This window comes from Fusarium proliferatum, assembly GCF_900067095.1.
Source record: "Fusarium proliferatum ET1 genome assembly, contig: FPRO_scaffold002, whole genome shotgun sequence".
NCBI lineage: Eukaryota > Fungi > Ascomycota > Sordariomycetes > Hypocreales > Nectriaceae > Fusarium > Fusarium proliferatum.
Window position 1 is genome coordinate 1452401 of NW_022194791.1, and position 27461 is coordinate 1479861.

The 27461-nt window shown below is 48.3% G+C and overlaps 9 protein-coding genes across 9 annotated transcripts; 4 read left to right on the top strand and 5 right to left on the bottom strand.

The window, feature by feature from the left end:
- Positions 1-726: 726 nt before the first annotated feature.
- FPRO_03291 (uncharacterized protein) lies at positions 727-3512 on the top strand (the record flags this gene model as incomplete). The annotated part of the gene is made up of 10 exons (XM_031226513.1): positions 727-821; positions 883-1005; positions 1061-1149; positions 1203-1403; positions 1452-2005; positions 2056-2180; positions 2238-2386; positions 2442-2620; positions 2670-2850; positions 2899-3512. The coding sequence occupies 10 exons, from the start codon at positions 727-729 to the stop codon at positions 3510-3512; spliced, it is 2310 nt and encodes a 769-aa protein (XP_031077042.1).
- Positions 3513-4238: 726 nt separating this feature from the next.
- Positions 4239-5174, top strand: FPRO_03290 (uncharacterized protein; the record flags this gene model as incomplete). The annotated part of the gene is made up of 1 exon (XM_031226514.1): positions 4239-5174. The coding sequence occupies one exon, from the start codon at positions 4239-4241 to the stop codon at positions 5172-5174; it is 936 nt and encodes a 311-aa protein (XP_031077043.1).
- A 368-nt stretch (positions 5175-5542) lies between these two features.
- FPRO_03289 (uncharacterized protein) lies at positions 5543-7060 on the bottom strand (the record flags this gene model as incomplete). Its single annotated transcript, XM_031226515.1, has 2 exons — positions 5543-6310; positions 6428-7060. 2 exons carry the CDS (start codon positions 7058-7060, stop codon positions 5543-5545), a joined length of 1401 nt encoding a protein of 466 aa, XP_031077044.1.
- Positions 7061-7405: 345 nt separating this feature from the next.
- FPRO_03288 (uncharacterized protein) lies at positions 7406-8965 on the bottom strand (the record flags this gene model as incomplete). The annotated part of the gene is made up of 1 exon (XM_031226516.1): positions 7406-8965. One exon carries the CDS (start codon positions 8963-8965, stop codon positions 7406-7408), a length of 1560 nt encoding a protein of 519 aa, XP_031077045.1.
- A 1047-nt stretch (positions 8966-10012) lies between these two features.
- Positions 10013-10962, bottom strand: FPRO_03287 (uncharacterized protein; the record flags this gene model as incomplete). Its single annotated transcript, XM_031226518.1, has 3 exons — positions 10013-10106; positions 10160-10555; positions 10607-10962. 3 exons carry the CDS (start codon positions 10960-10962, stop codon positions 10013-10015), a joined length of 846 nt encoding a protein of 281 aa, XP_031077046.1.
- Positions 10963-16751: 5789 nt separating this feature from the next.
- FPRO_03286 (uncharacterized protein) lies at positions 16752-18212 on the bottom strand (the record flags this gene model as incomplete). The annotated part of the gene is made up of 2 exons (XM_031226519.1): positions 16752-17616; positions 17671-18212. The coding sequence occupies 2 exons, from the start codon at positions 18210-18212 to the stop codon at positions 16752-16754; spliced, it is 1407 nt and encodes a 468-aa protein (XP_031077047.1).
- Positions 18213-19786: 1574 nt separating this feature from the next.
- FPRO_03285 (related to protein MCH2 (monocarboxylate permease homolog)) lies at positions 19787-21310 on the top strand (the record flags this gene model as incomplete). Its single annotated transcript, XM_031226520.1, has 1 exon — positions 19787-21310. One exon carries the CDS (start codon positions 19787-19789, stop codon positions 21308-21310), a length of 1524 nt encoding a protein of 507 aa, XP_031077048.1.
- Positions 21311-23385: 2075 nt separating this feature from the next.
- On the bottom strand, positions 23386-24157 carry FPRO_03284 (uncharacterized protein; the record flags this gene model as incomplete). Its single annotated transcript, XM_031226521.1, has 2 exons — positions 23386-24066; positions 24122-24157. The coding sequence occupies 2 exons, from the start codon at positions 24155-24157 to the stop codon at positions 23386-23388; spliced, it is 717 nt and encodes a 238-aa protein (XP_031077049.1).
- A 693-nt stretch (positions 24158-24850) lies between these two features.
- Positions 24851-27361, top strand: FPRO_03283 (uncharacterized protein; the record flags this gene model as incomplete). Its single annotated transcript, XM_031226522.1, has 4 exons — positions 24851-24884; positions 24929-24988; positions 25039-25273; positions 25321-27361. The coding sequence occupies 4 exons, from the start codon at positions 24851-24853 to the stop codon at positions 27359-27361; spliced, it is 2370 nt and encodes a 789-aa protein (XP_031077050.1).
- Between the last annotated feature and the right edge of the window lie 100 nt (positions 27362-27461).

Genomic DNA, 27461 nt, shown 5'->3' on the forward strand with positions numbered 1-27461 from the left:
TGGGACATAGGCCATCTCAAATTTTAGGTGAGCGAAAATTATCTCAAAAATATGCATTTGAATTCAATTGTATCTAGTAACATAACACTTCAGCAATGATAAAGCTGATGAGGTATTTCGTCATACCGGAAGCACCTCCGATACCTCGGTCATATTGTCCGATGCCGATCCCAGCATTGCCTCATCCAACGTTTTTGGAGACCATTGACTCACGACTTGGACCACCTTTAGTTGACCATATTGGCCAAAGCGATGAATCGGATTATTTCACATCAAAATTGAACCTAATCCTTTCACAAGATTCTGTGTTGAGTTCTTGTGTCGATAGGCACTACATCAGACATATAAGGATTCCCCGGAAAACTTGACAGAAGGTGTTTTCCGGTGGCTTGTTGATCCATCGGCCTCGAAGCCGTGCTCCCACCCAAATCCCCCAGCTTATCTTTTCCACTGGACTTTTCTAGTGGACCACCATTATCGTCTCAAGCCGGAAGCTGGCCCGTCTCCATACTCCACGGGGATTATGGGGGCTTTGGTCCTTCACGTGATCGGATCATTGTGTGGAGAAGTTTTACATTCAAAGTCCGGAACCATCCCGAGAGAATAACAACGCTCAAGTCCCCGTGCCTCTCGGACTTTCAGCCCATTCAGTCCCAGACTCTCGGTCAAGTCTTCCATAAGCTTCCTATCTCTAGAGTCAGATCATCTCGTTTCTAGAACCTCTCAATGACCCCCGTGGCCGACGACTCGACAGCCTCGATGGCTCGGAAGCGTCCGGCGCCCTCCGATGGGGGAAAAGATGCACGCAAAGCATCATTGGCGTATGTCGATATCCTGTTCTCCACTATTTTTGTCTTGTTCTGGTGACTTACAGCTTCGCAGGTGTCTTACATGTAGGAAGAAAAAGGTTCGGTGTTCGGGGACTACTCCTTGTCAGTACTGCACCAAGCGTGGGCTGGACTGCAGGGTTCCCGAGCATGGACATAAGCGCATGTATATGGCCAAGTAAGTTCTTTCGTAACCCAATTAGGACTTACAACTGATATATGTCACTTGTTAGTCGTATCGAGGAACTTGAAAGCAAGTTAGCTAGATATGAAAGAGATGGCTACGATGGACTGCCTTCAACTCTACCTCCTAGGGCCTCTGGTATGGCTCTCCTTTCACCCTGGCATCATTCGGCCTATACTGATAAGCTTAAGAACCCCCAGTTTCTGCTACACAGAACGGGCAAAGGAGAGACTCCAACTCTAACCCACAAACATCTCACTCCTCCCCTCAAGACCCTCTCCATGTTAGATCAAGATCTTCAAGCTTCATCCGTCCCTCTACAAGTTTCTCCGCACCCCTAGCTCAACATAAGTATCCTCCTTACGATGGCACTCAAGCATCACCGGCTGCAAGTAAGTTAACTTCTCTCCGAGCCCTATGACCGCATGCTTAAAATTCAGCTATTCTTGCCGGCTCTTCCCTCAGCTCTAGTCATACCTTTGGCTCCCGAGTCCAAGACTTACTCGGCTCATCTCGCCCTGAGTCAGAGCCAACTTCAAAACCTTGGATCAGTCCTGAGGCAAACTTACGTCACGAAGTTATCAGCCATCCATGGCGTCTCTCCAGCAGTGACTTTCCAAAATTGCCCCCAAGAGACGAGGCTCAAAGGTTGTTAGATACAGCTCTGTTCTATATCGGCCAGTCACAGCACCATATTGATGCCCGTGAGTTTTCTGATAAAATGTGGGCTTTCTACCAGAACCGTGATGATCCTGCTCAGATGGAGTCTCTGTGGGTTCTCGAGATGATTCTTATGATTGCTATTGGAACCCTGTTCGACGCCAACCCCGAAGGGAATGACGACTTTTCTGGGGTCAGACTCTTTGAGTATGCCCATAGAAACGTTCCGACTTTGTCAGACTTGCGGTTCAATGGAAAACTTGGCATTGAGATTTTTGCTCTCTTTGCCATTTATCTCGGCAACATGAATCGTAAAGAAGAAGCATATCTCTATGTGAGTTGTCTCATGGCTAATTCTGCAACAATGGCTGACTTTTCCCGTAGATTAGCACCGCCATGCGCTTGGCAATTTCACAAAAGTATCACAGAGTATGTGGAACAAGGCACTTGATGCAGTCTGAGAGAGTTCATATGAACCGTCTGTGGTGGACTATTTACATGCAAGAACGGTAAGGGAATAAAATCGTGGACTTCAGGAATGATGGCTAATGAATATGTGCAATTAGACGATTGGCTGCCGCGACAGGCAACCCTCCAAGCATCGGTGATGAGGCAATCAACATCCCTCTTCCTACTGATTCACCTGGCTTCCCACCTGTTGGTCCTATGTGCACAAACATCAGGATAGCCCGAGCCACGGGTCGTATCCTGGCTGGTAGGTCTACGTGAGCTTACAAAGATTTGTTGCATTGTGACTGACACTTTATTAGTGCTCTATAATCCTGAAGACGAGTCAGAATCCACCTTTATTCCCCACGTCCAAGACATCGTCAAATCCTTATACCAGATCTCCCAAGAAATCCCTTCAGATGCAGTTACAGATGTGTATAACCTGGGTCGGGACCAGTCCCTGAGAACGACAGCCTCGTTGCATCTGATGCTCTTCCAAGTATGCAAGCTGGTTACAAGAGTCAATGACCGTACTGACCATTGGACAGGCAACTATTCTTACGATTCGACCACTCATGCTACACGCTGCGAAACTCATTCTCAGCGGGAATGGCCTCACAGGAGAACAGCTGCATGCATCACCGCTAGGCAGACTCTCGAGGACATGCGCCGAGGCTGCAAGGCGACAGCTTAAGGTTGTCGCAACGCTCAGAAAACGTAACATGATCGGTAAGCTGACCTTGGACCTTTGGTGTTGTTTTACTGACACGGCTTAAGCAATCTTCGGCTTTTATGACTTCGAAGCCTCCTTCTCAGCTGCGTTCATTATGATTCTCGCTGCGATCCTGGATTCAGTCTGTGAAGAGAACATGAAAATCAACCCGAAGCCCGGCTTAACTCAGGCAATGGAAGAAATACAGCACCTTGCTGACCATGGAAACACGTATGCTCGCGAGAGATTGCAAGAGGTCAAGAGACTCTGGAAAGTAATGGCACAAAAGATCGAGTCACTACAAGTGGTCAACGTATCCCCCCAAGGACCACCTGGCGAAGGCCAAACCACCAACGGTGTCACACAAACCAACGGCGCAACACCCTCTGGTTTCGGTGATCTTCACCGAGGCGAGCTCATTGCAGGCGACCAAAGCCAAACATCGCCAGAAGATTTCATGCCTCTCGACACAGACTTATGGGACAACTTCTCTAACCTCTGGGTTCCAATGCCTGAAGTCGTAGAGGGGGCCTCACAGCAGGAGATGATGATGGGGGATCTCCCGCATGATGACTTTTATAAGCATTGCTATTCTATGTATAATAACCCGGACTGGGATCTTACGGGTGAGGATGTTGGGGACTTTGCTGAGCTTGGAAGACATATTCAGGATTCATGATGGGAGTTTTTGGGAAAGAAAAGTTCGATTGGGCATTCAACTACCCTAATACTCGGTTTGATGTTGGTTTTTGTGGGAAATATTGCTCAACCACGAATGCATACATGTTTGGATAAAACAAAAGCCGGTGACTTGATGAAACAAGATGAACAATTCACATTGTCTTGAATAGTAAAGGTGTTTCTAACTTTAGAATGCTCTAGGCTACGTTACTTCGGATCAATTCTCTAGCCACCTTATTTTCGCCTCCTGATTTGGAGTCTTCCTTAGTCGTAGAGGCTGATTAATTGACTCGGAGCATCTTTCCAGCGAAGCCGCATTGCTTAGTGCTATTCGGATGAATTCATTGGCGCAGAAGTGACATCAAGTAACGTTGAATAACGCTGTTGGAGTGAGATTAGTCACTGGAAAAGTGCGCTAAGCCCTGTAGATCGCCAGAGGTCCCTTGTTTTGGCGTCTCTGCCAACGGAGAACTTGGCAAAGACCGGAGGCTTTCTGTGTAGGATTCAATTCGGAGGATAAGATGCGGACTTTGATAGGGCAGTAGAAATTGGTTTCGCAATATGCGGACTTTGACTTAATGTGGTACAATTGATCAGAATCTCGGGGCGCTGGAAAGATATAAGACGGCTGAAGCGCCAGCTTGGACTCCATCATCACAATCACTTTTCAATCTCACTGTTTACGCACTTACCATAATTAAGCATCAATTACCGAAACCTCAAAATGTCAAAGACTCTCGCTGTCATCGGCGCCACTGGAAAACAAGGCGGCGCTGTCATAGACTTCGTCCTCAACGACCCAGAGCTGTCAAAGCAATACAAGATCCGCGCCATCACCCGTGATGTCAACTCTGAGAACTCCAAAAAGCTCAGAGAGCGAGGTATTGAAGTCGCACAGGGCGACTTAGCTGACCCTACCTCTATCAAGACTGCTCTGAAGGGAGCACACACTCTCTTCTTCATGACAACTCCTGCTTGGACTGCTACCGATCTGAAGCCTGAGTTTGAAGTCATCAAGAAGACAGCTGATGCAGCTGTTGACGCTGGCATTGAGTACATCATCTTTAGCAGTCTTCCTAGCACTACAGACGTCTCTGGCGGGAAGTATACCGCCAATCATCCCTTCGATGCTAAGGCTGAGGGCGAGAAGTACATCCGCACACTTCCCGTCAAGAGCGCCTTTGTCCGCCTGGGATTCTTCCTCGAGAATATCATCCAAGTCCCTCTCTGGGCTCCTCAGAAGGACGAGAGTGGCAAATGGGTTGTATCTCTCCCATTCACCCCCGAGACTCGCATCCCATGGATCGACAACGGCAGCAATTGCGGCAGTTTCGTCGGCGCAATTCTAGCCGAGCCTGAAAAGTATGAGGGCGTAGGCTTTGATGCAGCTGCTGGGTTTTATAGCCTAGAGGAGCTTGTCGCTATTGAGAGCAAGGTTACTGGCAAGGAGATCACTTACAAGCAAATCTCTTCTGAGGAGTTTGCTGAGAAGCTACCCATCCTAAAAGATGTCTACGTGCAAGCATTTAAAGCTGGTCAGGAGTTCGGATACTATGGTGCCGATGGAGAGAAGTCAGTTGCTTGGGCTGCTGAGAGGGCGAGAGGCAAACTTGTTACTCCTGAGGAGTTCTTCAAGGCGAACCCTCTCAAGTTGGAGTGATGAAGTATGTGAAGGATCTTTGTACTTAAATGTCATGGTTGACAAAGAGTTTCGAGAGGGCGAAGGGTGCGATAACTGGGTTAAGATGTATTTGAGCAACCTTTAAATGGAGACTCTCCGTAAGAACCTTTTGTATTGTGAAACATTGCTGACTTTGCTCCCGTTTGTTTCCACTACGGACTCCCATTAAATCCACTGTAAGCACAGAGTTGAATGCCAAGGGCAAGATACTTAGGATGAACGCCCTGGAATAAGCCCTATGCAATATTAAAATGTCTTAGGATAGTGCATGATAGACTTGTTAGGCCCATGGAGAGTCTTAAATCTTATGGCACCCGGAGGTTTTCCGGACTTATAGTGTGTGCCAACTAGTTGAACAGGAGTTCAGAAAACCGCTTCTGTGCCTCAGTCTCATCCCATTCGACAATACGCCTTTCCTTGCTCTCGGCCATCTTCCTCTGTATAAAGGGCTCCATGGCAGCTCTCTCGTCATCACTCAACAAGTCAATCCGTGTCGTCCAGAGATCGCCTTTCACCACGCCAGGATCTCGATCACCAAAGAACCTCTCATCTAGGAAGTTCCAGTACATAGAGTGAAATGCCCAACTCCTACGGGCCGCACAGCTTAGAAAGAAGCGTCCTGTTTGCCAGATTTCGCGCATATACCTAGATAGGGGCACTGGGAAAGTGTTATAGGCTGATTTGCCCATGCTGGCTTCTGCTTTCTCCATGGGCGAAAGCCAAATGCCTAAACGAGACTCGTAGGTTTTCTTCCAGTCGTTGAGATCCGGTGACCACATTTCTGCGGTCTCAACTAGCAACCACCAGGGCGGGTCAAGAATAAATTGCGCTGGTCCAGCATATGTATACTTCCAGTCAATGAGAGCAGCTATCTCATCCGAGTCGTCAAGCAGGACGTTGCCTGCGCGAAAGTCATCGCCCCATAGCCGGAAAGGGCCAGAGTTAAGAGGACATGGTGATAGTGTTTCTGGCAAAATCCGAGATGGCTGTGATGACCAAGCATCTTCAGCAAACCCAAAGCTTGACAATTTGCCATGTCTGGCCAGTCGGCGAAATATTTGCCGCGATACATATTTATTCCGGCAGTTGTCTTCAGAAGTAACAAGGTCGTTATGCTGAAATACAAGTTGCGCAATATGCATCTCCGCCAGGAAGGTGTATCACTCATCCGTACCTGTGTAAGTCTGGCTCTCTGGATGCAAGATACACCTTGGTATGTTTGCTAGACGAACCATGTCGGTCATATTATGAGACAATGGACGACCGGCAACTTCATAGATATGAGCATGAGTTTGGAGCAGAGATTCAATCCTTGGGAAAGCTAGTCGGGACATTGCCAACAAGCAATGCGCTACTCTTTGCCAGATAGCATGCAAAAGAGACTCAGATACGTTTGGGTCAAGGACGTGGGGCACTGACAGGTCTTTATTTGGCCGTGCTAGCCTGGCAGATATGCTCCCACTATTCTCTCGTCGCTCCATGATGATAAAGGGACCTAACACCGAGTCTTGGTCGAAGTGCAAATGGCGCGGAACCGGCAACTTGGTCTCTTGTGCCACAAGACAAGCTGTCGCTGCCCCATACATTGTCTTCTCACCAGGGAACTGAACGGGGCTTGGGCATGGAAGTCGAACCATAATATGAGGCGACATTTCTTCCACTTGCACTCGGTAAAGAACGTCGAACCCTCCAAAGATCAAGGGCGAAATGAGTGTTGCTAGTTTACCGAATTGATGCTGGAAAAACTCTTCCACTTGACGGTAGAAGGTTTTAAGCCTCAGTTGATTCTGTGCTGCCTCAGAATCCTCGTCATTTCTATCCCAGACAAGACTGTCGAGTTCTTCTTGGCCGCCGTAAAACACCATGACGGATGGCAAGCCGAGTGAAGGGGAAGCGCTAATAGATCATCAGAAAGTCCCGGATGAGGGGTATGAGGCAAAGGAAGGATTAGATCCGGTCTTGTCTAGTTACAAGGGCGAGTGGCAATGGAGTGCTGGACATGAACAACTGCCTCGAAGGCTGGAGGAGCTTGAATGAGCAAGAGGCGGGGATTGATGATTAGTCACCTCCAATGTCCGCCGAGAAACTGTACCAAACATGCATTGCAGGAAAGATTACGATCGCGGATGGATCTATATAATATGCTGACAACCCCAATTAAACGCACCTCACATTTGTGAGTTGAACATATAGAAAAAGTAGTGACCATCTTATTGAGCCGAACCAACAACTTCAGCACCGGCTGTCCTTCCATAAACCACACACTCCAATAAAGAGGAACCTCCCAGGCGATTATCTCCATGAATACCTCCTGTAATCTCACCAGCAGCAAAAAGGCCAGGAATAGGCACAAGCTTATCCTCACTCTTCGTCAATACACGGGCCTTCTGATCAATGGCGACTCCCCCCATGGTGAAATGTGTGATAGGCGTTACGCGGCCGATATAAATATCCTCATCGCGATTTCCCTCTCCAGCCTTGAGTGTCCAACGTCCCCTTTGCTTGCGGCCGAACTCATCGTCTGTGAGATCAGCGACAGCCTTGGCATATTTATCCACAGCGGCAATCTGAGAAGGCTTGAGATCGCGCACCTTGACCTTCTTGAGGAGGCCCTTCCACTCATAGAAGCCAATGTGGTTAGCCGATGCAGCAGAGGCACCAGGGTCAAGAAGAATAGTAATATCCCATTGCTTGATAACACCGTCGCCATCGGTGGCAGTTGGTAGCTTCATGATAGCGTTGCTGACATGCTCACGAGTATCCATCTCGTTAACAAAGCGAGAGCCCTCAGGTGAAAGAAGAATACCGCCTTCGCCACGGAGCATCTCGGCTGCGAGAAACTTGAGCATGGAGTTGGGCGTCGCAGGATCAACGAAGCCTGTTGGGTGAATTTGTACGCTGTCCATATCTAACAGCTCAGCTCCCACAGCGGTGAGAATATCGTGAGAACCCGGCCTCTCCTCGTTCGTCGAAGGAATACCCTTGAGGTCAGGGCGATAGCGCGCCAGAAGACCTGTGGCATCTCCAGCGAAACCACCACTGGCGAACAAGACGGATCCCTCCAGGTTATGCTTCTTCCCTTCAAATTCGTACTCGACACCCTTGACAACGTTTCCCTCCTTAAGTAGTGCCTTGACCTCAGCGAGGTTAGTAATAGAGAACTTCTCATTCTCTTTGAGTTTGTTGAGTAAAGCGATGATGATGGCGGCTCCGGGCGGTGTCTTTCCAGCGCCACGGTGAGTGCGAGCAACGCTGTGGCCGCCAAGAGGTGCCACGACACTGAGATCTACACCGATCTCATCAACAAGCCAGTTGACTGCGGCTGCTGATTCGGTGGTGAGCTTTGTGATGAGAGCCTCGCGATCGACAGGAGGTTGTGTGAGATGGAACCGTGACCCAGCCGATCTGACAGAGTCGCTGTAGAAAAGTGTGTCGCTCTCCAAGCCAGCAGCGCGCTGGTACTTGGTGCCCGCACCATTGATACCCGATGAAGCCTTGATGCTGTTACCGCCAGGCTTCGGCGCGCGATCAAGAAGATGAACCGATGGAGCCCCGCGCTGAAGAGCCTCGTACGATGCTGATAAACCAGCGAGGCCGGAGCCGACGACGACGACGGGACGCGTGGACATGGTCTTTGAGAAAACAGAAGTTACAGTCGAAGGTTTGATGATGTTTCCGTAGAGCATAGCAGTTAGAGCGACTGCGAAGCCAATGCATGAAAGGAACAGGATCTGCGGCCTGCTCATGGTCCAGCGAAGGATGCGAGGCATTAGGTTATTATTGCGGGGGCGGCACTCATGGGCGGTATCGGCGATTTATACATACAATACAGCAGAGTGAGTTGGTTGCAGCTGCAATGATGCTTGTGATTGCTCAGCGTGAGGTGTTGGATCATGGTGGACTGTTGTGGTCGTGGCTCACGGCCCATCAGGTGATTCTGTTACATCGTACGATGCGTGAGAATGAAGCTTCTCCGGTCTGGAAGGGAAAAGGGGGTTGAAGATGTAACGACGCACGATGTAGTAGTAATATGCCGAAGATCTCGGCAGACGTGAATAGGTTTAGAGATTAGCAGATTCAAGATTGATAATTGCTCTTGCTTTTTCCCGATTATCGGTCGTGGCACCGATCGGCCGGTCCCGGGTTTCCGGAGCAGGGCGGCCCCACCTTCGGGATGACGGGATGATGAAATGCCGAAGCAACGGCTACAAACGATACTTTCCGCATCACGTTAAGGAGAACATTACAAAGAAAGTATATCGGGGGAGGATCTGTCTCAACAGAGTGTAGTGCCCAGTTGTGCCTTGTGGCTGTCATCAGGTGGCGTGAGCCCGGCATTGGCGTCAACACCAGGATCGGCCTGCACGATGAACCTGCAGGAACCATGATCGAGATTTTAGTGCACCCAGTAAGTCATAGTTCGTAATCACATAACTGTTCATAGAAGCTGGCGCAGGTATGTATCCTCTCAACTGCCTGTGCTGATCTTAGAATATGATATCGTCAGTAATTCGATCACAGGTGTACTCAGTCAACTTTGAGGCTTTGATCATGAGGTTCCTCATTTTTCCATATGTACAGTACCAAGCTTATTATATCACATGCTAACCACCATCTAATGAGCCGCGATGCTTCAGCGGCGGCTGTAAATGCAAAAGCCAACGATCGCTGGCCGGTACAGCGAATGACCTTCTAAAACTCCTTCAATGCAGCGGACTCAAACCACATGTTCGCCTAAAATGGGAACGCATACACCCTATTTTATAAGAATTCAAGTCGTAACGCGTGAAATGCAAGAAATCCTCATTGATGCACGTCTAAGCAAGGTTTTGCTCGGTCTTGTGGTGACGGTGAGCCCGACCCTCATCGGACCAGGGGAAGTGGATAACGGGAACCTGGAAGAAGGAATTACTGGTGACTTGTTAATGAGGTATAATTTTATGGAGTGAGGTGGTAAAACATACCTGCTGTCTTGGAGACCGGCGAGGGCATTGTACCAAGCCATGAATGCAGCCAAGAATCCAAACAGCCCAGCCGCCTTTTGAAGAGCAAGCTGAGCGCTGTGGTTGCCCAAGTCGTGAGCATAGTTCTCGCATGCAAGTAGGAGGAAGCAGATGTCGAGGAAGAAGAAGAGGGAGAAGAATGCAAGGGTGGACTTGAGGGTGCAGATGAGGAGGAGTGTTGTGAAGATCCACCAGCCAGTAAGAAAGAAGCCCATGACGGAACCAGTATCACCCTCGTAAGGACCATCGGCGCCGAGGACGTTCCATGTTGGTGTCAAGAGAAGACCATAGGCGATCCAGAAGCCTCCGTATGATGATAGGGCGGTAGCACCGAAAGTGTTTCCAACAGCCATTTCCCTGTGTATATGTTAGATAAGATGTATAAGTTGAGTGGGAAGTACAACATACCACATGCCAGCGCAAAGCTGAACAAGGCCACCATAGCCAAAGGCCACAGGAATAGCAATAGCAGGTGAAGATTCACCACGGACGTGCATGTTGATGCATGATAGGACAAAGGTTGTGAGAGCGAAAGCACATAGTCCTAGAGGAGCTGGGTTGGCGAACTTGCGGTGCTCAACAGGCTTCCAGAGACCTGGTTGCAGGGCACCACCGAAAGCGGGATGGATATTTGAGGGATGTGCGTAGAGATGAGGATGAGCTTGTTGATGGGCAGCAGTTGTCTGACGCTCCAGAGTCTTGTCAGAGTCGTGAGGAGACTCGTTGGAGAATTGCTGTTGGTAATCGGGCATTGGTTGAGCCATTGTGATGTGTGATGGTGCGGACTACTGAAGTCCAAGTGATGTTCTATAAGTGATGTATCGACAGGAAATAGTATGACGGTCTATATAGGACCAAGCGTGAGATGAATAGCAAGAAAAACAACGAGATCGAAAGTGGCAACGGGAGACAAGACAGATTTATAAAGCAGGACGGACTAACTAGACCAGGGCAGAGAACTCAACACGGGAATTGAAGAGAGAATGGATATCAAATTAGGTTCTGGAGACGGGGGCAGAAGGCAGCTGGAGAGCAGAGACCGTGCTGTGGAGTGATATGGGTACGTAGGTGGAGTGACGGTGGAGTGCCCCGACGACGACGAGGGCGTGGGCGTGGAGAAAGAAAACGACCAGGGTAGGCCGCTTCAGTTTTTGGGGTCGAAAGGGTCTAGAATGGGGGTGCAAGATCAACAACAGCTGCAGATTTGGGGGGAACATCAAGTGTATCAATTGGGCAAAAGATGACGATTATGTTCAATGATACCCAAATATATACACAATGCACTTTCAATAAGAACACATCTATCATCGTGGTGGTGACTATGAGTCCATGAGGGTGACATGGCAAGGCTCAACGGCCCGGATTGTCCACCTCATGATCTCTTCCTCTCCTGACAATCAAAACACATATTTCCGGTAAAGTCTAAACAAAACCACAAATAAAGGAGGACTTCCCCTTTTATTGTTTCAATTGGCTGTTAATGCAGACAAAGAACCCTCATTAACATCAAAAACACACAAACCCTAACCCCAACAATCCGGAGAACACCACAACCCGCGGGGAATACAATCACATTGTGGGGAAGACATGAGGAGAAAATTGAATGGATGATCTCCTCGCACGACCAAAGAGTGACCGTAAAAGATGCCGTCGGTCTTTGAATTCCAGACGTTTCAGCGTGTGAACAAGCGCGTATTGCGGATTACATAGCATGATATGCAGCATGTTGGCCCTAGCAAAAGGTACATACATCTGAGATCCATCCGGTGGTGCTGGGGTTACCCCTCGACTTTGCGGAGAAGATGATTGTGTGAGAAATACGGAGTACAGTATATTTGACTAAAGATTACAGGTAAGAAGAGGCTTTCGGGAGTTGATGTCGGCAGAGATCAAGGAAGATCGTGTGGATGAATTTGAAGCTGAAGATCATCAGTCGATCAATCATCAAGATCGTGAACTCTCTGGCCTGAGCAATACACGGTTACATGTCTATAGCTTTTCGTAACTTCCATGGACTAAGAATGAAGCCAAACTTCAATGTTAATGTTCGTGGCCATGTTTGTTATGAGCAAACATCACTTGGAGTCTTGACTGCAAACCGTCTTTTGGGCGATTGAAGCACCAACCATTGTAGCCGGAGACTCCTCCCCGCAACTCATATATCCCAAAACCCCAATCTTATCGAAACAACCTCAATATTAGAGTAGAAAACCCAAAGCTCATTACGCTCAAAAGTCAGGGCGATGAACCAAGTCGCCGCCTCACGGTCAAAACGTGGAGAGCCACACGGATTGTCCACCTAGTGCCCACATAGCAATGGTGATCTGCCTTACAAACCAGCAAAGATTTCACTACAAGGTCCATATTTTCCAGGAAATTAGCATTCTGGAGCACGTGGTTATTTTGCTAAAGAATTTAGTTGAGAAACCATGATGCAAAGTCTGGTTCAAATGGGAGGGTCGGCAATGTTGACGCTTAGTGGCAGGGGCACACACACACACACACACACACACAGTCAAGGAGGCTGATGGTTTTTTTTCCCTCCGACGGCTGCGGCCGAGATGCAACAGAGGAAAAAAGCCAAGGGCGTGGGATGTGAGGGGTACGCTCATTAAGAATTGGAGAAATTCTAGCAGGGGTGTGAGTTGATCAGGTTGGTGCACGCCCATGACAGCATCACCAACTTACAGCCCAAAAGTCTTCAACCAGAACAAGACAAGAAAACCACCAAAAAGTCTGGAGATTTAAACTTGAATTAAACAATCTGGGGCAGACTCTGGGGTCCAAGATCCCGATTTATTTCCCCAGAATCTCGTCGAGATAAACAATGAGGAGAGAAGCTCTGGACGATGGCCGAAGGTGGGCCTGAGCAGCATCACTTTCGTCACTGATTTTGCGAAAGAGAGGCAAAAGACCCATTTTATCTGACGCCGACTTATCCGTTGATTTACATTCATACACATGTAGAGAGCACGGTGCAGTCCTCGGTTATGCAGATGCAGAGGGACACTCACTCGTTTGGAAGGGTGATCACTATGCAGTTGTGCAGCTCGAGAGAAAGCGTTGGCTCGAATGAACAAAGAGCCAAGAGCGAGAACTACAATCATGAAATCACCGTGACATAGAAACGGATACAGCAGCGTTTCGTTATGACAACTGCCAAGTCTAAACTTGTTCTCCAAAAAGAGGGCCCGAGCGAGGAAGTGGTAGGGTTCTCCTCAAGGAAAGGAATTTGGAGAAGACCTAGAGAGATCAGGCGGGAATAGCGATGTAATGAGCCAAGACCCGATGCATCGTGAAAAAGACCTCCCTCTTCTCGCCCTACTCCAACTCGATTCAAGGGCCAGACCCCAACCACAAACTCATCTGCATGGCTTGCACACAGCAGAATGCACCCCCAATCTTGTAGAAAGGGTTGCCCAGCCAAGCTAATTAACGTCGGCAGTCTTCTCTCAAGGGCTCATCCTCCGATGAAAGAACGCAACAAGATCAACAAGATCACGAGAGAAGACCAGGAAAAGGGCCGTTTACTCTCTGAGTCTAATTCCACAGAGGGGAATGTCTGGTTAATAAGGAAATTTAGCTTGCACTTTATCCTCGGTTGTCAGTCGGCTACAAGACGGATACTGTTATCACATCGAATGATCGATGCGCCCAAATTAGAATCCATTGTTTTTTGAGCCTCCTGTTTTTTTGTTCAGGGGTACTGATAGCGCTTCCGCATATGGCAGGGTTTGGGTGGGCGGCTCTTTTGGAGTAGCCGAAGTGACGTTAAGTCACTGTACGACTGAGAGTGATTGTCGTGAGTTGGGGACTGGTGATGGGCATTATGAGTCGTGATATGCTGACATGTAGCGTTTTTGAATAATTATGAGTCAGTTTACGCCTCTTTCTGCAGAAAAAGAGAGAGAGAGACCTTCAGGCAGTTTTTCCAGAAGCAATTAGGTGCAGGGGTCCTCCTGGTGAAGTGGCGTCCTCCACTTCAGGGGATTGAGTGTAGTGCAGGAACTGAAAGCGATGACGCCACGGCTGCTGAACCTCCTCCAATTGTTTGTTCTCATGATAAGTGTAGCAGTCTCCTCTTATCCCCGTATCATCGATACATAATTTGATCACCAGCCTCCCTCTGAATATTCTCATTTTATGTAGACGATCACTCCAATCTCGCTTTGTCTTCACCGCAGAATCATAACCGATGAAGAATGGAGAAAAGGAAACAGTCTCCAAAATTTGCCCCCCATCATCATAACCTGACGGGTTCCACTGTCATCCTTGATCGTATGAGTGAGGATCCGCTGTCTCCCACTGCGTCTGCCTTGTCTCGCCACCTCCAAATTCCGCCTGCGGAAATATCATCTTTCGCGCTCTGTCCGAGACCCCGAAGCCTCTTTTGCTGCCCTGAAGTGTCACCATTGCTACCCTTTGTTAGACAAATACAGATTGCGGATCCGAGATGTAAACCCAAAATAAAGACTCTGCAGCAAAACACAGACAAACACAAACAGTCACCTACTCCCGTCTCACGATCTCACCCTTCTCTAATACATACCAGAAACCCTGGCTCTCGTCGCTCATCAATCTCTGACACAAACACGCACAGGCCACATTTACGCCAGCCAAGACCTCAAGAGCCGCGAGAGGCCAAGCTAGCTAGATAAGGATCTGATCTGCTGCCGCTCATCAAAAGGGTCTTGAACGGCAACTATGGCCGGTCATGGCTTGTCACAGTCACATCTTTTCTCTTCAGCGCATATCGGATTTCAATATCCGTGTCCAATCTGAGGGTCGCATGCGTCAATGCCCTCCTGAGCGAGAGGCTGAGTGTTGGTGATCATTGGTGCTAAATATCACTCTATGTTTCCCCTGTAACTGCTACCCCCGAGCTCTGAACGCCAGGCAGATATTCACTAAATGCAAATTTGTACAAACGGTGTGTCGTACGTAAGTTATCCTCGGTTGTGTTGTATTCCACGATGGAGAATGACTCGAGATGAAAGAGTTTTCACTCCTTTTTGAGCAACTTCCTTTTCTCCGGATGGCAGTTGGTAATGTTTGTTGAGAATCTGTACTCTCACGATGCAACGTAACTCGAAGATATTGAAAAATACAATTATCATCCGGTCAGCATTACCTCGGTTCTGTTTCCCCTAAAGTCGACTCCCTGAAGTCGGTAAAAGATGCCTCTGTCAAAGCGACAGGAGGTTGTCCGGGAGGCTCGGGGGAGGCGAATCTTGCGACCGCGAGGCACAAGTGAAGAAACTTCTTCACCAACTCCTTGATAGTGTGGCATAAGTTTTGTTGTATGGTTGTTGTTACTTTGTTGAGTGAGGCCTCACAATAAAGAGAGTAAACACCATTCGATGCTCAACACAGGACAGATCACTCATGCATATTTCTGTGAGATGTTTACATCGCCATAGTGCTATGAACGGCAGTTGGATATATCATACTTTAACTTGATCAGCTCTTCATCTGTAATAGTTTGAGGAGTCTCTGTGTGCCATAGCCGAAGCCTTTGTCTGGTGTTGAGGGTAAGGTGTCGCCTTATGGGAATCTTTCGTCTAACAGCTGGAGCGTATGGCTTATGAAGATATTCAAGTGCCCGAATACCCTTTAAGTAAAATAGTCTCTACAGCATTATGATCAAGTCAGGACAATTTGGTTGGTGGCACTGTATCTCTCGCAGGGGGTGAGTTCTCACATTTTATGATAGACTCCAACACTCTACACACCTATTCTAAAAGGCGACTTGGAACAATGCATTGTTCCATTCAAATCCGGGTAACTAATGATTGAAAAGACGACCATATGTAGATCATTGTACCTGAAGAGGTTGTCATGGCCAAGTACCCTCATGAGACTCCCAACAGTTCACAGCATTGCCGTCTCGATTCACAAACTGGGTAACCCCAGGATTTGAGGTTTGATTTCTGATTGCAACAATGTAACAGGCACTTCGGTTCCGCAATCACACCACTCTTTCTATAGCTGGGGATTCATCCCCATACACAAGCACAGACGAGTCCCTTGAAGGTATCCCCACAGGCATTCCCCAGACTGAATCTGAAGACATGGTTTCGGGAGATCTAGATCTTAACTCTCTTTCCAAAATTTGCCACTGTATCCGAACTCCACTTTATATGGCTAATTCACTGCGTGGTCGGGGCGTTTCCTAGGTAGTTTGAAGCAATCGTGTGTACTACCATTCGACTTTGAGTGACACTGGGACACAGAACACAAATATCGTGTTTTACAACTTTGAAACCCCAATTCTACTACATTCTTGCTTGAGCATTTTTATATGTTACGGTTTTCTGTCTCAATAAGGATCCAAGTGGGCTAGTTACATAAGCCAAAGGGCTTTCGAATAGGACTTTATTAGCACAGAGGAAAATACTTGCCTTTTTACTTCGTTTCGGTCAAGTTCGATGTCAACTTCCTGACTCCCATCACACTGCCTAGTTCTCGGTAGGAGGGCATGAGCTTTCGCGTCTCATCCCAATGCCCCGGCTGGACAGAACACTCATCATCAACTTGATTGGCTTCGGACAACCTACTCCTCAATGACGTACAGTGGGAAGTCACGCAGTGGTCGAAGCACACGCCGGGGCCTCTCCAACTCCATACATTCCGGTATCCACGGCGGTTCGTCGATGTCCGTTCGAGCCTCCTCAGCGCCGTGAACGGAATATCGCAGAGCCTCAGGGTCGCCCACTCTCACTTTAATTTCATCCTCGCTGATTAGTTCAATGTCGGCCTTGCATGCGGTGGCCAGTGCCACAAGCCTGAGGAGCCCAAGGATATAGTAGGCTGGGTAACCTACCAAAACAGCCATGTTAGGTGTCACTATGCCAAAGCCGTAGTCACCGCCTACAACGAAACGCCGAATTATCTGTGCCCCCACAACCGTCAGGAAGAAGGTAAGTGAATATCCAAATATGATCCAAGCCGCCCACTCGTCGTCGCCAAGATGGACTGTGAAGTGTACGAGAAGAAAGAAGAGAATCTCGTACATCAGGGGAAACGACACAAAACTGCTGAGATGCGTCAGTAAAAAGGCACAGGGGTACTGGTTGCGCTCCTTCCCACGAATCATCACACGGCTAAGCCGCCAAAGATTGCGTGTCATCCGAAGGTACTCACTAATAAACTCGGCGATAGAAGGTCGGTCCACAAGAACAGTGGCTTCCGGCGTGTCTTGGAATATAACAAGACAAGGTTCTTCGCGCGGAGCCTCTTCCTGAAGCAAGTATCGGTTGAAGAACAGATACTCATCTGCTTTATGGACACCATGCCGTCGGTTCAAGCACGGCTCAACCTCGAACTGCTGCTTGAATCTTGGCTGGGCAGTCAACTTGGTGCGGAATATGATAGGCGATCCTGTGAAAAGTATAGAGGAATCGAGAGCGTTAAGAGCCCTATTCCTCTCCGCCATGAGGGATTATTGACACGAGACGAGACATGTCAAGAACGAGCCCCAGATTCCATCTCGCTTGCGTGCCATCATAGGAACTGTGACGCAGCCAACACGATGATTTTCACAGGGGGTCATTGCCGACTTGAGGAATCCCTCAGGCCAATGAACTCCCTGATCAGTCAGAACAGTAAACGGAGTGTTAACTGAGTCCAAAGCATGGGCGATCTCGCGACGTCTATTCGGCTCGTTGACAGCACCAACACTAATCTTTGTATCAGAGTACGCAAATCTCAACCCTTGCAACTTACCGTCTACCCTGTGCTGAGCCTTTCTGTTGTTAGTAGTTATCAGGAGCTGCTCAGGTTTGTTCTTAAGGATAGCCCAAACATAGTCAATCAGATTGGGATCCTTCGAGTTCCGGATCGTGAAGATTACAGAAATCTTTTTTGACCCGTTTAGGCGTCCCTCGAAGTGCTGGTACTTCCAGCGACCGTATTGCAAAACAAAAAATCCGGTGATTCGGATTACTAAAACCATGCTTAAGAGGACGATGGAGACAATCGCCCCTGGACCGGCGGCTTGAAGTTTGAATCCCATTATGAGCGGCGCAAGTTGTTTCTTCTCTTTTTCTAACCGAATGAGTAGGCTGTTCCTGATCAGAGTAGGTTGTGCTTGATCAAAGAATCCGTGCTGAATGGGGAGTTAGGCTCGTTTCAAAGGCTGGTGAGGCTGTGTGGTATATATCTTACAATCCAAGTGTTCATAACAAGGACCTGATTCTGTGTTGACAATTGTTCTGAGTTGGAACAGACCTTTGTGTAACCGTGTTCTGTGCATTGTTCTCAGCAATAGTCGAAAAGCCGTGTTCATAGCGAACGTTGAGTTGTTCATCTTGTGCACTGCATCTCCAGGTGTGTACATTGAACAAGCACTTGAGCTGATGCCAAGCTGTGAGGTTATATTGTAAATAACCCGCTCATTGGCCTTTCTCATAGTTTCGGTATGCCCAGTTCATTGAACGGGAAGAAAATGGTTCATAAACAGTGTATCATTCAGGAACATTTAATCTTCGGTCACGAATGCAGAGCTGTATGGGTTAGGCAGAACAAAATTCGAGGCTACGGTGAACATCACGAAGGCTCGAGAAGAGAAAGAGGCTGCTCCCTCCAAGTCTAGAAAACGTCGAAAGAGGTGTTTATTTTATGATGAGTTTGTTTGGTTTATTCATAGGATTGAGCCTGAATGTTTATAAATTGTCCTAAGCATATGATAATATCCTTGTGGCCAAGGGACACCAGGCTCCAGCAGATATTCTCTCTCTTCTCTCTGTACGTACTTTCTAGCTCACCTGACTTGCATATCAGAACATCGACCAGGGTCAGAATAACAAATGAACGCCCTTTCTTTGACAATGCGTTATTCCCATTGAATAGTCTGGGAGGGGCAACGCCGTAGACCTCGGCATATTAGACGAGCAGTGCTGAAGCTTGGCGCCCTTTTTTGACACATCTTATGACAAACCATGTGGCATTTATAAGCAGAAAAGACGACACTTGCTATTCACCGACATGAAATGCCGGGTCTTGGTGTCAAATAATGTATGTGTATTACCCCACGAAAGGTCACAAGGAGAGCAACGAGAAAGGAAAAGGCGGGCGGAAGTGGGAGCGAGTGAATGCGGGTAATAGCCGATCAGATCGGCTGAGATTGGATTGGATACTTGACATTCACCCCCGCTTTATCCCCAGGCTCAAATCTTATTCCCCTTGGTCTTATTGTTATGACCGTCTGTTGCCTGTATGCGGAAGCCAAAGGGAGACTCGTCTTGGTGCAGTGAGTAGACAGCTTCATTCATTGGATCTTGGCTCTGTTTGTAAGATACATCACCCAATTACAACATTGTCAGCACGAGAAGACCCTAGCGAGACATACAGAGATGGCTTACGGCCCGCGTGGTTCTGCGCCGCCAACCGAAGCCAAGACGCATCAAAACTGGACCCGTCTTATCCCCGGACGCCATTTCCGGTTGTCGGAGATGCCCTAGACGGTCCCTCTAAGCCGGGGGTCATAGTTAAGAAGCACTTGATCCCTTTTTGTCCATTTTTTTTTTACTAAAAATCATGACTCCTCCATCTTTTTCCTTTCGTCTTTCCTCCAAATTGCCCTAAACAATGGGAGACAACGACGAGAAAAAGACTTCCCGGTCCCCGGAGCCGGAGCCGGAGATGGGTTCGGCTCGGAGGAGTCTCGACACCACCACTACCGAAGAAGGCGATGTCATCACTCCAGCCCAGGAAGTTCAACGGCAAATTTCGAGCCAGGAGAAGGATAACGGCGATATGTTTCCCCCGAGAACAGATGTACCGCCTCCACCACCCAATGGAGGCTATGGCTGGGTTTGCTGTGCCTGTGTTGCGACTATCAACGCCCATACATGGGGTCTCAACTCGAGTTACGGAGTCTTTCTCGCTCACTTCATCGCCAATAACACATTCCCCGGGGCAACATCTCTTCACTACGCCTTTGTCGGATCATTGAGTATTGCTTGTGCCATGCTTGTCTCACCCCTTGCTACACTCTGCGTCCGCGAATTCGGCACAAAACCTACTCTCTTCGCCGGTATCGTACTGGAAACCGCTAGCTTGATATGCGCTAGCTTTGCGACCAAGATATATCAACTCTTCCTCACACAGGGTGTCCTCTTTGGTCTGGGAATGGGCTGCCTCTTTGTTCCCAGCGTCGGTATCGTTCCTCAATGGTTCACAACTCGTCGATCACTCGCAAACGGTATCAGTGCCGCTGGTTCGGGTCTCGGTGGGTTGTTATACTCCTTGGCAGCTGGAGCTATCATCAGGAACATCAGTCTCGCATGGGCGTACAGGATACTCGGCATTATTGTCTTCGTCGTCAATATCATCTGCACTATTCTTGTCAAGGATCGTAACAAGATCATTGGCTCTCGTCAAGCACCCTTCGACCTCGGACTTCTCAAACGTGCTGAGTTTATCTTGCTTCTTGGTTATGGATGGTTCAGCATGCTAGGATACGTGGTTCTCATCTTCAGTCTGGCAAACTATGCCAACTTCATTGGTCTCGATGCCTCTCAAGCAGCCATGGTCAGCGCCATCTTCAATCTGGGTCAGGCTGCTGGCCGTCCTTTCATCGGGTACTTCAGTGATCGCACAGGGCGAATCAACATGGCCTGCGGCACAACTTGGCTGGCTGCAATTCTCGTCTTTGCTATCTGGATCAACGCCAAGTCTTATGGACTTCTTCTCTTCTTCACCATCGTGGGAGGTGGCATGGCCGGAACCTACTGGGCAACAGTTGCTCCAGTCACAGCCGAGGTTGTCGGCCTTGCTGATGTTCCTGCTGCTCTCAACTTGACTTGGGTCATCATCAGCTTGCCTTGTACGTTCAGCACACCCATTGCTCTACAGATTGTCGCCGGCACCGGAAAGTACATCGGCGCCCAAATTTTTGTCGGCGTAATGTATATCGCTGGCGGACTGTGCCTCTTCTTCCTGCGCGGCTGGAAGATTGGCGAACTTCGTGAAATTGCTCGTGCTACGAATCACGATCCCGAGGAAATACATCGTGTTAGATCTCAAGCGAGCGGTGCTATCAGTATCAAGAGCAGGAGAGTTGGTCGGAAGAAGATGATAGCTGAGTGCTATAAACCCAGCAAGGTTTAGGGACTTGTGCCTGGGCTGTGATAAAGTCCTTTGTTTTTTGCTCCTATTTGCAAAAGTATATACGGCGCTTGGGAAATGTTGGCGTTGAGTTTATGATCAAATACTGTCAAATGTTAGCATTTGTTACCATGTTAAATGGCTTAAGCTAGGTAATAAGTACATAATGAAAATACGAGAAACGCATTGGTAAATACGTGCCCAGTTGAAATTCTCGATAGACTGGCTTAAGGTGGCCGGACATCACAGGTCCAGATCCAATCATACTTTGACCGTTTGTCGGTAACATACGACAGCAGGATGCATGGGCTTGGTTGACTTGAGCCTCACAAGTACACTTGCTAGTACCAACAATGGAGGATAGGAAGCGACTATAATGAGCCTATAGTGAACTTGACCTGCCATGTGCCACTGCTGCATGCCCTCAAAGCTCCCGTCTCGTGTCTCGTGTCTTTAACACACCTTGCCAGAGTCGCCCGATGCAACTCATTAAAGACACACTGGAGCCCGGATATACCTTATTCACAGATAGCTATTAATCCCGAAACTCTACTTGAGTCATACGTTCTCAACCACTGCAGCACGAGACCTTCATTCTATTGGCAACCTAGGTCCCCTTGCTCTTACCTGTCATCACCAACACTATCCAAGTTTCGCCCCCAACCCCATTCACTGACGTCAATATGGCACTAACAATGAACAACCCGGCTAAAAGTGAACTTATCACGTTTCTGCGAAAACGGGACTTCTCATTGGTACCCTGGGCGGCGTTGGGTTGCATCCTTCGCGGTAACCCCGAGCCTTGAGTGTCAGTCGACCGCAGAGCCGCATCGGAATAAAGCTCGAGCTTCGAGCCCGTTTTGGAGCTCAGAAATGAGTGTAAGTCAACTACCGATACTCACGATATACTCAAATCACATGTAGGTAACCAAGAACTTTTTCTTATAATGGACTTACACTGATTGCATCCTTAGGTAGCCCAATATGGCTCCTGAACCAGTCACGTATTACTGGAAATGTGTAAGAAACAGTCTCATTCTATCCAAAGTTGCCATGGTTGAGTGTAACGTCTCATTATTAGTGTCGCTGCCTTCAGACCTGGGATTGGGCCGTACATACCATTTGCACGAACTGCGAACATGTCCGATGTAGCAATTGCACCGTGACCACGCATTAGTAAGTATAACAACTGTAGGGAGTATTTAGTATTGACTCGAACAAGCACTGGAAGCAAAGCTACCAAACCTGACCAAGTTACGATTTGATGTGCTTTGAAGTTTGGAGCGGAGAATGGTTGAGATGATAGGCAGACGGATGAACAATTTGACAATAACAAACCTCATGAGAGTGGCATATTGCATTTCTTTCTACTCGAGGAGTAATTGTAACTAGTATGATCGCTGTATGTTTGACTTTGGCACTGAATCACACCTTTTTATGGACACGACGCAATTCGAGCGTTTGAGCCATTTGCCGAGTAAAATTTGAAGGTAGCTTACTTTGTTCATTTGTTATAGATTAGCTTCCAAACAGATAAGATAAGATACGCCATTGCCGTCTTGGTATCTGTATTACTGGCCGGCTTGAGTGTCTGGATACTGTTGACTGGTATTGTTCCCATGGTCAGAGTAGGAAGAATCCTGTGTGAGGAGTAATGATGTAGTTAACAGAAACTAATAATTTATGATCTGTTTGAATTCATCATGTAGCAAACTTATAGCTTGATGCTTCCAAGATATCCACTGACAACATCGAAATTCCACCATCTTGCTTGTAGGAAAGTGAACTGCTTCGTGAGTATGGTCACTAACCGCACAGCCCGTATTCTCAAAAGATTTCTCTCGCCCACCAAATCAAAGACTGTACTGTAAAGTGTTATGCCCAGGCATGCAGCAAAGGCAGACGATGTCCGCGCGTGACGAAAAACACAATGATCAATAACGGATAAATCGATTCCCATGATCGACCAGAACTTTAGCAATCTCATATGTTAGATTGGATTGAAATTGGAGATTCGCGCTGTCTAGAGGTTCTCCAGTCACCACTCTAACTGTCATTGCCTTCAAAAAGCCGCTGAATCATTCTGGCACTTGTAGCCAATTTACCTCTTCCAAAGTGACCGACAGATCGTACCCAGCGTCTCGTAGGGGAGCCGTAGCCCCGTTAAGGAAACCAAAGTCTCTCCAGGGACGGCAGAGATGGAACTCAATTCCCATGTCTGTCGAAACGCTGAGCACGGCGGCCACCCGGTCTCTAACGTGATTATGGGCGCCTGTGTAGGATCCATGTGCGTGTGGTTCCGTGTCCCATCCGTTGAGAAATGGTGCTTCGGGAAAAGAAGCACTCTCGAATACAAGAACTTCCGCATGGACCCGGGGCATAACGCCACTATAGTTTTCGAAGTGTGCTTTGAGAAGCTCTGCGAACAGCCTCATTGTGTGGCTCGAGTCGAATTGGAATGTTACCATTTCACATGCCTTGGCCATGTAGTCCTTGTCGAGAGTTGCTGCAGCTTGGTTCATGCCCTGAAAGAAAACCACAACTCCTTTTTCCGGAACAACGTAAAGGAAACGATGATTCGAATCCATCTCCATACCGGCGCATTCTTTACGGATCGTGCCAGCGTAGTCAATCTCCTTCGACTCCGTATCGTGCTGCCCACTGGTTGAGTGGTTGCCGACAGATGTAAATGGCTGAAGTTCGCCAGTGCGTGGCTCCGCATTGCCGAAGTGAATTGTCTTTGGTCTCTTACGAGGTGGCTACACATTCATCTGTTAGCGCCCGATCCTTGCAGTGAAAGATGCCATGACTTACGCTTTGATTGTGATCTGTACCGTTGCGCTCGTCCATGGTAATTCTCAGCTTGACATCAGTGGTTTCTTGGGCCTGTATGGTCCATAGCTCTGATCTTGATCTTCAACTAGTTAGACAGCGGTATAGAATACGAAAAAGTCTGCGAATATGCACTTCAAGTAGTAGCGATAATAACTCACGTTTCTGTTTCCTAATGAAGCCTTGGTGGGGGATCGAGTGTGGCGTTATAGGCCTTTTCGGAACGCCTTTTGTGTGAAGAGAATAGAAAGAGGATTCGCAATGAGTGCCTTGTGGGGTGTTTATTCCATGCAACAAACAATACTCCTGAGAGACAAGTTGACATGATTCTGCCTGATATCCTAAACCGTACCCTGAATCATACACGAGACCCAAATCGAGGAGCAAGAAGAAGAAGAGCAGCTAACTTTAAGCTTGAGTGCCAAAAGAAACTGCATAATGTATGGGCATATCAGTTTCTAAATATTTCAACATTCAATCCTTTCCTGGGAACAGTGAAGCCTATGACTTCACCTTCTCTTTGTTCACCCCGTAATTGACGCCGTGTAAGTGAGATCAAGCTAGACACGTGATCTGGCGTCGCGAAAGGCTGACCGAGTCGCGTCTACGGCCCCGCAAGATTCGCGATCTCGACCTCACGTCATAACTTGCAGCTTCGCCAATACTTGTATGGAATTGTAAACGACCTCGCGTCGTACTTGACGCCTGGAGATGTGGATCCTGGAGAATTCAGAGGCCTTTGATGGTGAGTTTTGACCTTCATCTGTCGATGTGGCTAATCATCCCTAGGCCGAAAGTTATGGTTGCGACCAGGGAAAACCTACCTATTTGGTCGAACAGCCGCAGAACGTAAGAGAAATGCCCCTAACCGAAAGAATTGATGCTCATAAAATCTATAGCCGGCCAACTTGCGATATCACACAATACAATCTCGCGCAAGCACTTGACCATCACCGTCAGCCCTGTCGAGAAAGGCCAGGCGCACAATCCAAGGAGTCGCTCAACGCTCACGATCGAAGATTTGGCGACAAAAATAGGGACAGTCGTCAACGGAGAAAAGATCAAAGGCAAGAGAAAGGTGATTGAAGGGGATAAGGCCGAGTTTACAATGGGGAAATGCCCAAACAGATTCAGGTAACGCGTTTCATCCGATCCGGTGTCACGCCGCTTACAGTCCACAGCATCTCCTGGGAACCAGTTGTCTTTGCGTTTTCCTTCACCAGCAAGGAAATACAGACAGACCCCCTAACTACACTTCGAGGAAGATTCGAGCAGCTTGATATCAAGCTTGTGACAGAATATGCTGACTCGACCACACATGTTGTCTCAAAGAAGCGAAATACAGCCAAAGGGCTTCAGGCCTTGATCAACGGGAAACACATTGTAACGGAAACTTTCCTCGATGCAGTGGCTGAAGCCGGAAATCTAGTGGATGGGGCGGAGACCACCGACTTGAGCCCCTTGGAGCAGGACTTTGATCAAAACTGGCCCGATGCTATGCAGCATTTGCCTTCAAGGGGAGGCGAGCCTGTACAACACCCTGACTCGACGTATGCCCCAGATCCAGGGAGGCGCGACATATTTGAAGGCTACAGCTTCATCTTCTACGACCCCGTACAGTACAACAACTTGCTGGCGCCTATTACGAGTGGTGGTGGCAAAGCGTTGTTGCGAAATGTTGTTCCCGAAGAAACTTCGGTCGATGACTTTGTTCAATATGTCAAAAGTGTCGCTGGTGAAAAGGGCCTCGGTGCCTTTAATGACGGCAGCGAGGGCAAAGGTGTAGTAGTAGTACGCTTCGTCCCGTCGAAAGGAGGTTCAGTTGACTGGTATGTGGACTTTTTCAGGTCTGTATCCCTGAGACTGGACCATCGCCCTATTGAGCAGAGTGAGTTTTTGGAAGCAATCCTCATCAAAGATGCGAGTATTCTTCGACGCCCTCTCGAGGTTGAGTCTGCACATAGTACACAACATCAAGCCCAGACTCTTCAAGATCCTGAGGTGGCCAATGGGACACAGCATCCTGCCACACAGGCTGAAACGTCACAGGCACACGAAGAGTCACAGCTTGCTCCTCGACGTGGGCGGACGAGGAGAACTGTCAAAAGACGCTTTGCAGGCTTCGGCGGAGATGATGACGTTGATATGGACGATATTCCTGCAGCACCAGTGCTTGTAAATCAACCCGCAACCCGTGCTGCGACTCAGAATGCGACGCAAGCGCCAGCAGAGGAAGAAGGTCTATTCGTGTCTCAGGAGCCAGATGCACCCCTAGAAACGCTACAATCTAGCAATGCCAGGTCTTCACAAAGGAAAAGGCGAGCTTCACCATTACCGCAAGATGACCTCATGGATGGTATGACAACTGCAGCAGAGAGATTCAAGCGTCAACGGATAGAGCGAGGTGAAGATTTGGAGGATCCGGCGGAGCAGATTGAAATTGCGACAGCTGAGAAGGTCCCAGAGCCAAAAAAGATCAAGAAAGAATTCGATATATTGGCAATAGCTGCACAAAACAGAGAGCAAGAAGAAGCTCGTGCACGGGCTGAAAAGGAAGATTTGGCAAATTTGCCAGATGATGTTGATCTTGCAGAGATTCGCAGACTCAACATCGTAGAAGAGATCGAAGTACGACAGCCTAGCCATCCCCGTACTCGAGAACAAGACATTCGTGACGGAAGATGGGACCCCAAGTGGAATGGGATGAAGAACTTCAAGAGGTTCAGACAACGTGGAGAGACCACAGGACGCCAGCCCGTAAAGACTATTGTGCCTCTGACGCAGGTCAAGACGAAGGAGTTTGGCGTTGGAGACGATTACTGGCTCGAGGATGAGGAAACGGAGCGCAGAAAGAGGAACTTAAGCCAAGCTCCTGGAACGCAGTCACAACCATCTGCGCCTACAGCACCCTCGACTTCATCTCGTGCCCAGAAAAGGGCATATGCCAATGTCATATCAGACAGCAGCGACGAAGAGAGGAATTCAGTATCACAGCGATCTTCGGTACCAGCGACTCGAACACGAGGGGCACAGACACAGTCGCAGGCTAAGTCAAAGAGTCAATCATCACAGAACACGAGTCAGGGGAGTAAACGAGCTGCGGCGGAGCCTGCTGCAGGACAGCAGCCTCCGAAACGGAGTCGGCCAACGAGAAGAGCTGTGGAAGTCGCGGATAGTGACAGCGATGACGAGCTCAAGTTTCGATTTGGAAAGAGACGGTAAAGACCGGTCTCTGTGGGGTATCTTTCTAGCTAATGTACATCTAAGTGTTCGAGGAGAACATCTCTGGCGCAAACAGTATAGTCTAATACATGTAAAATAC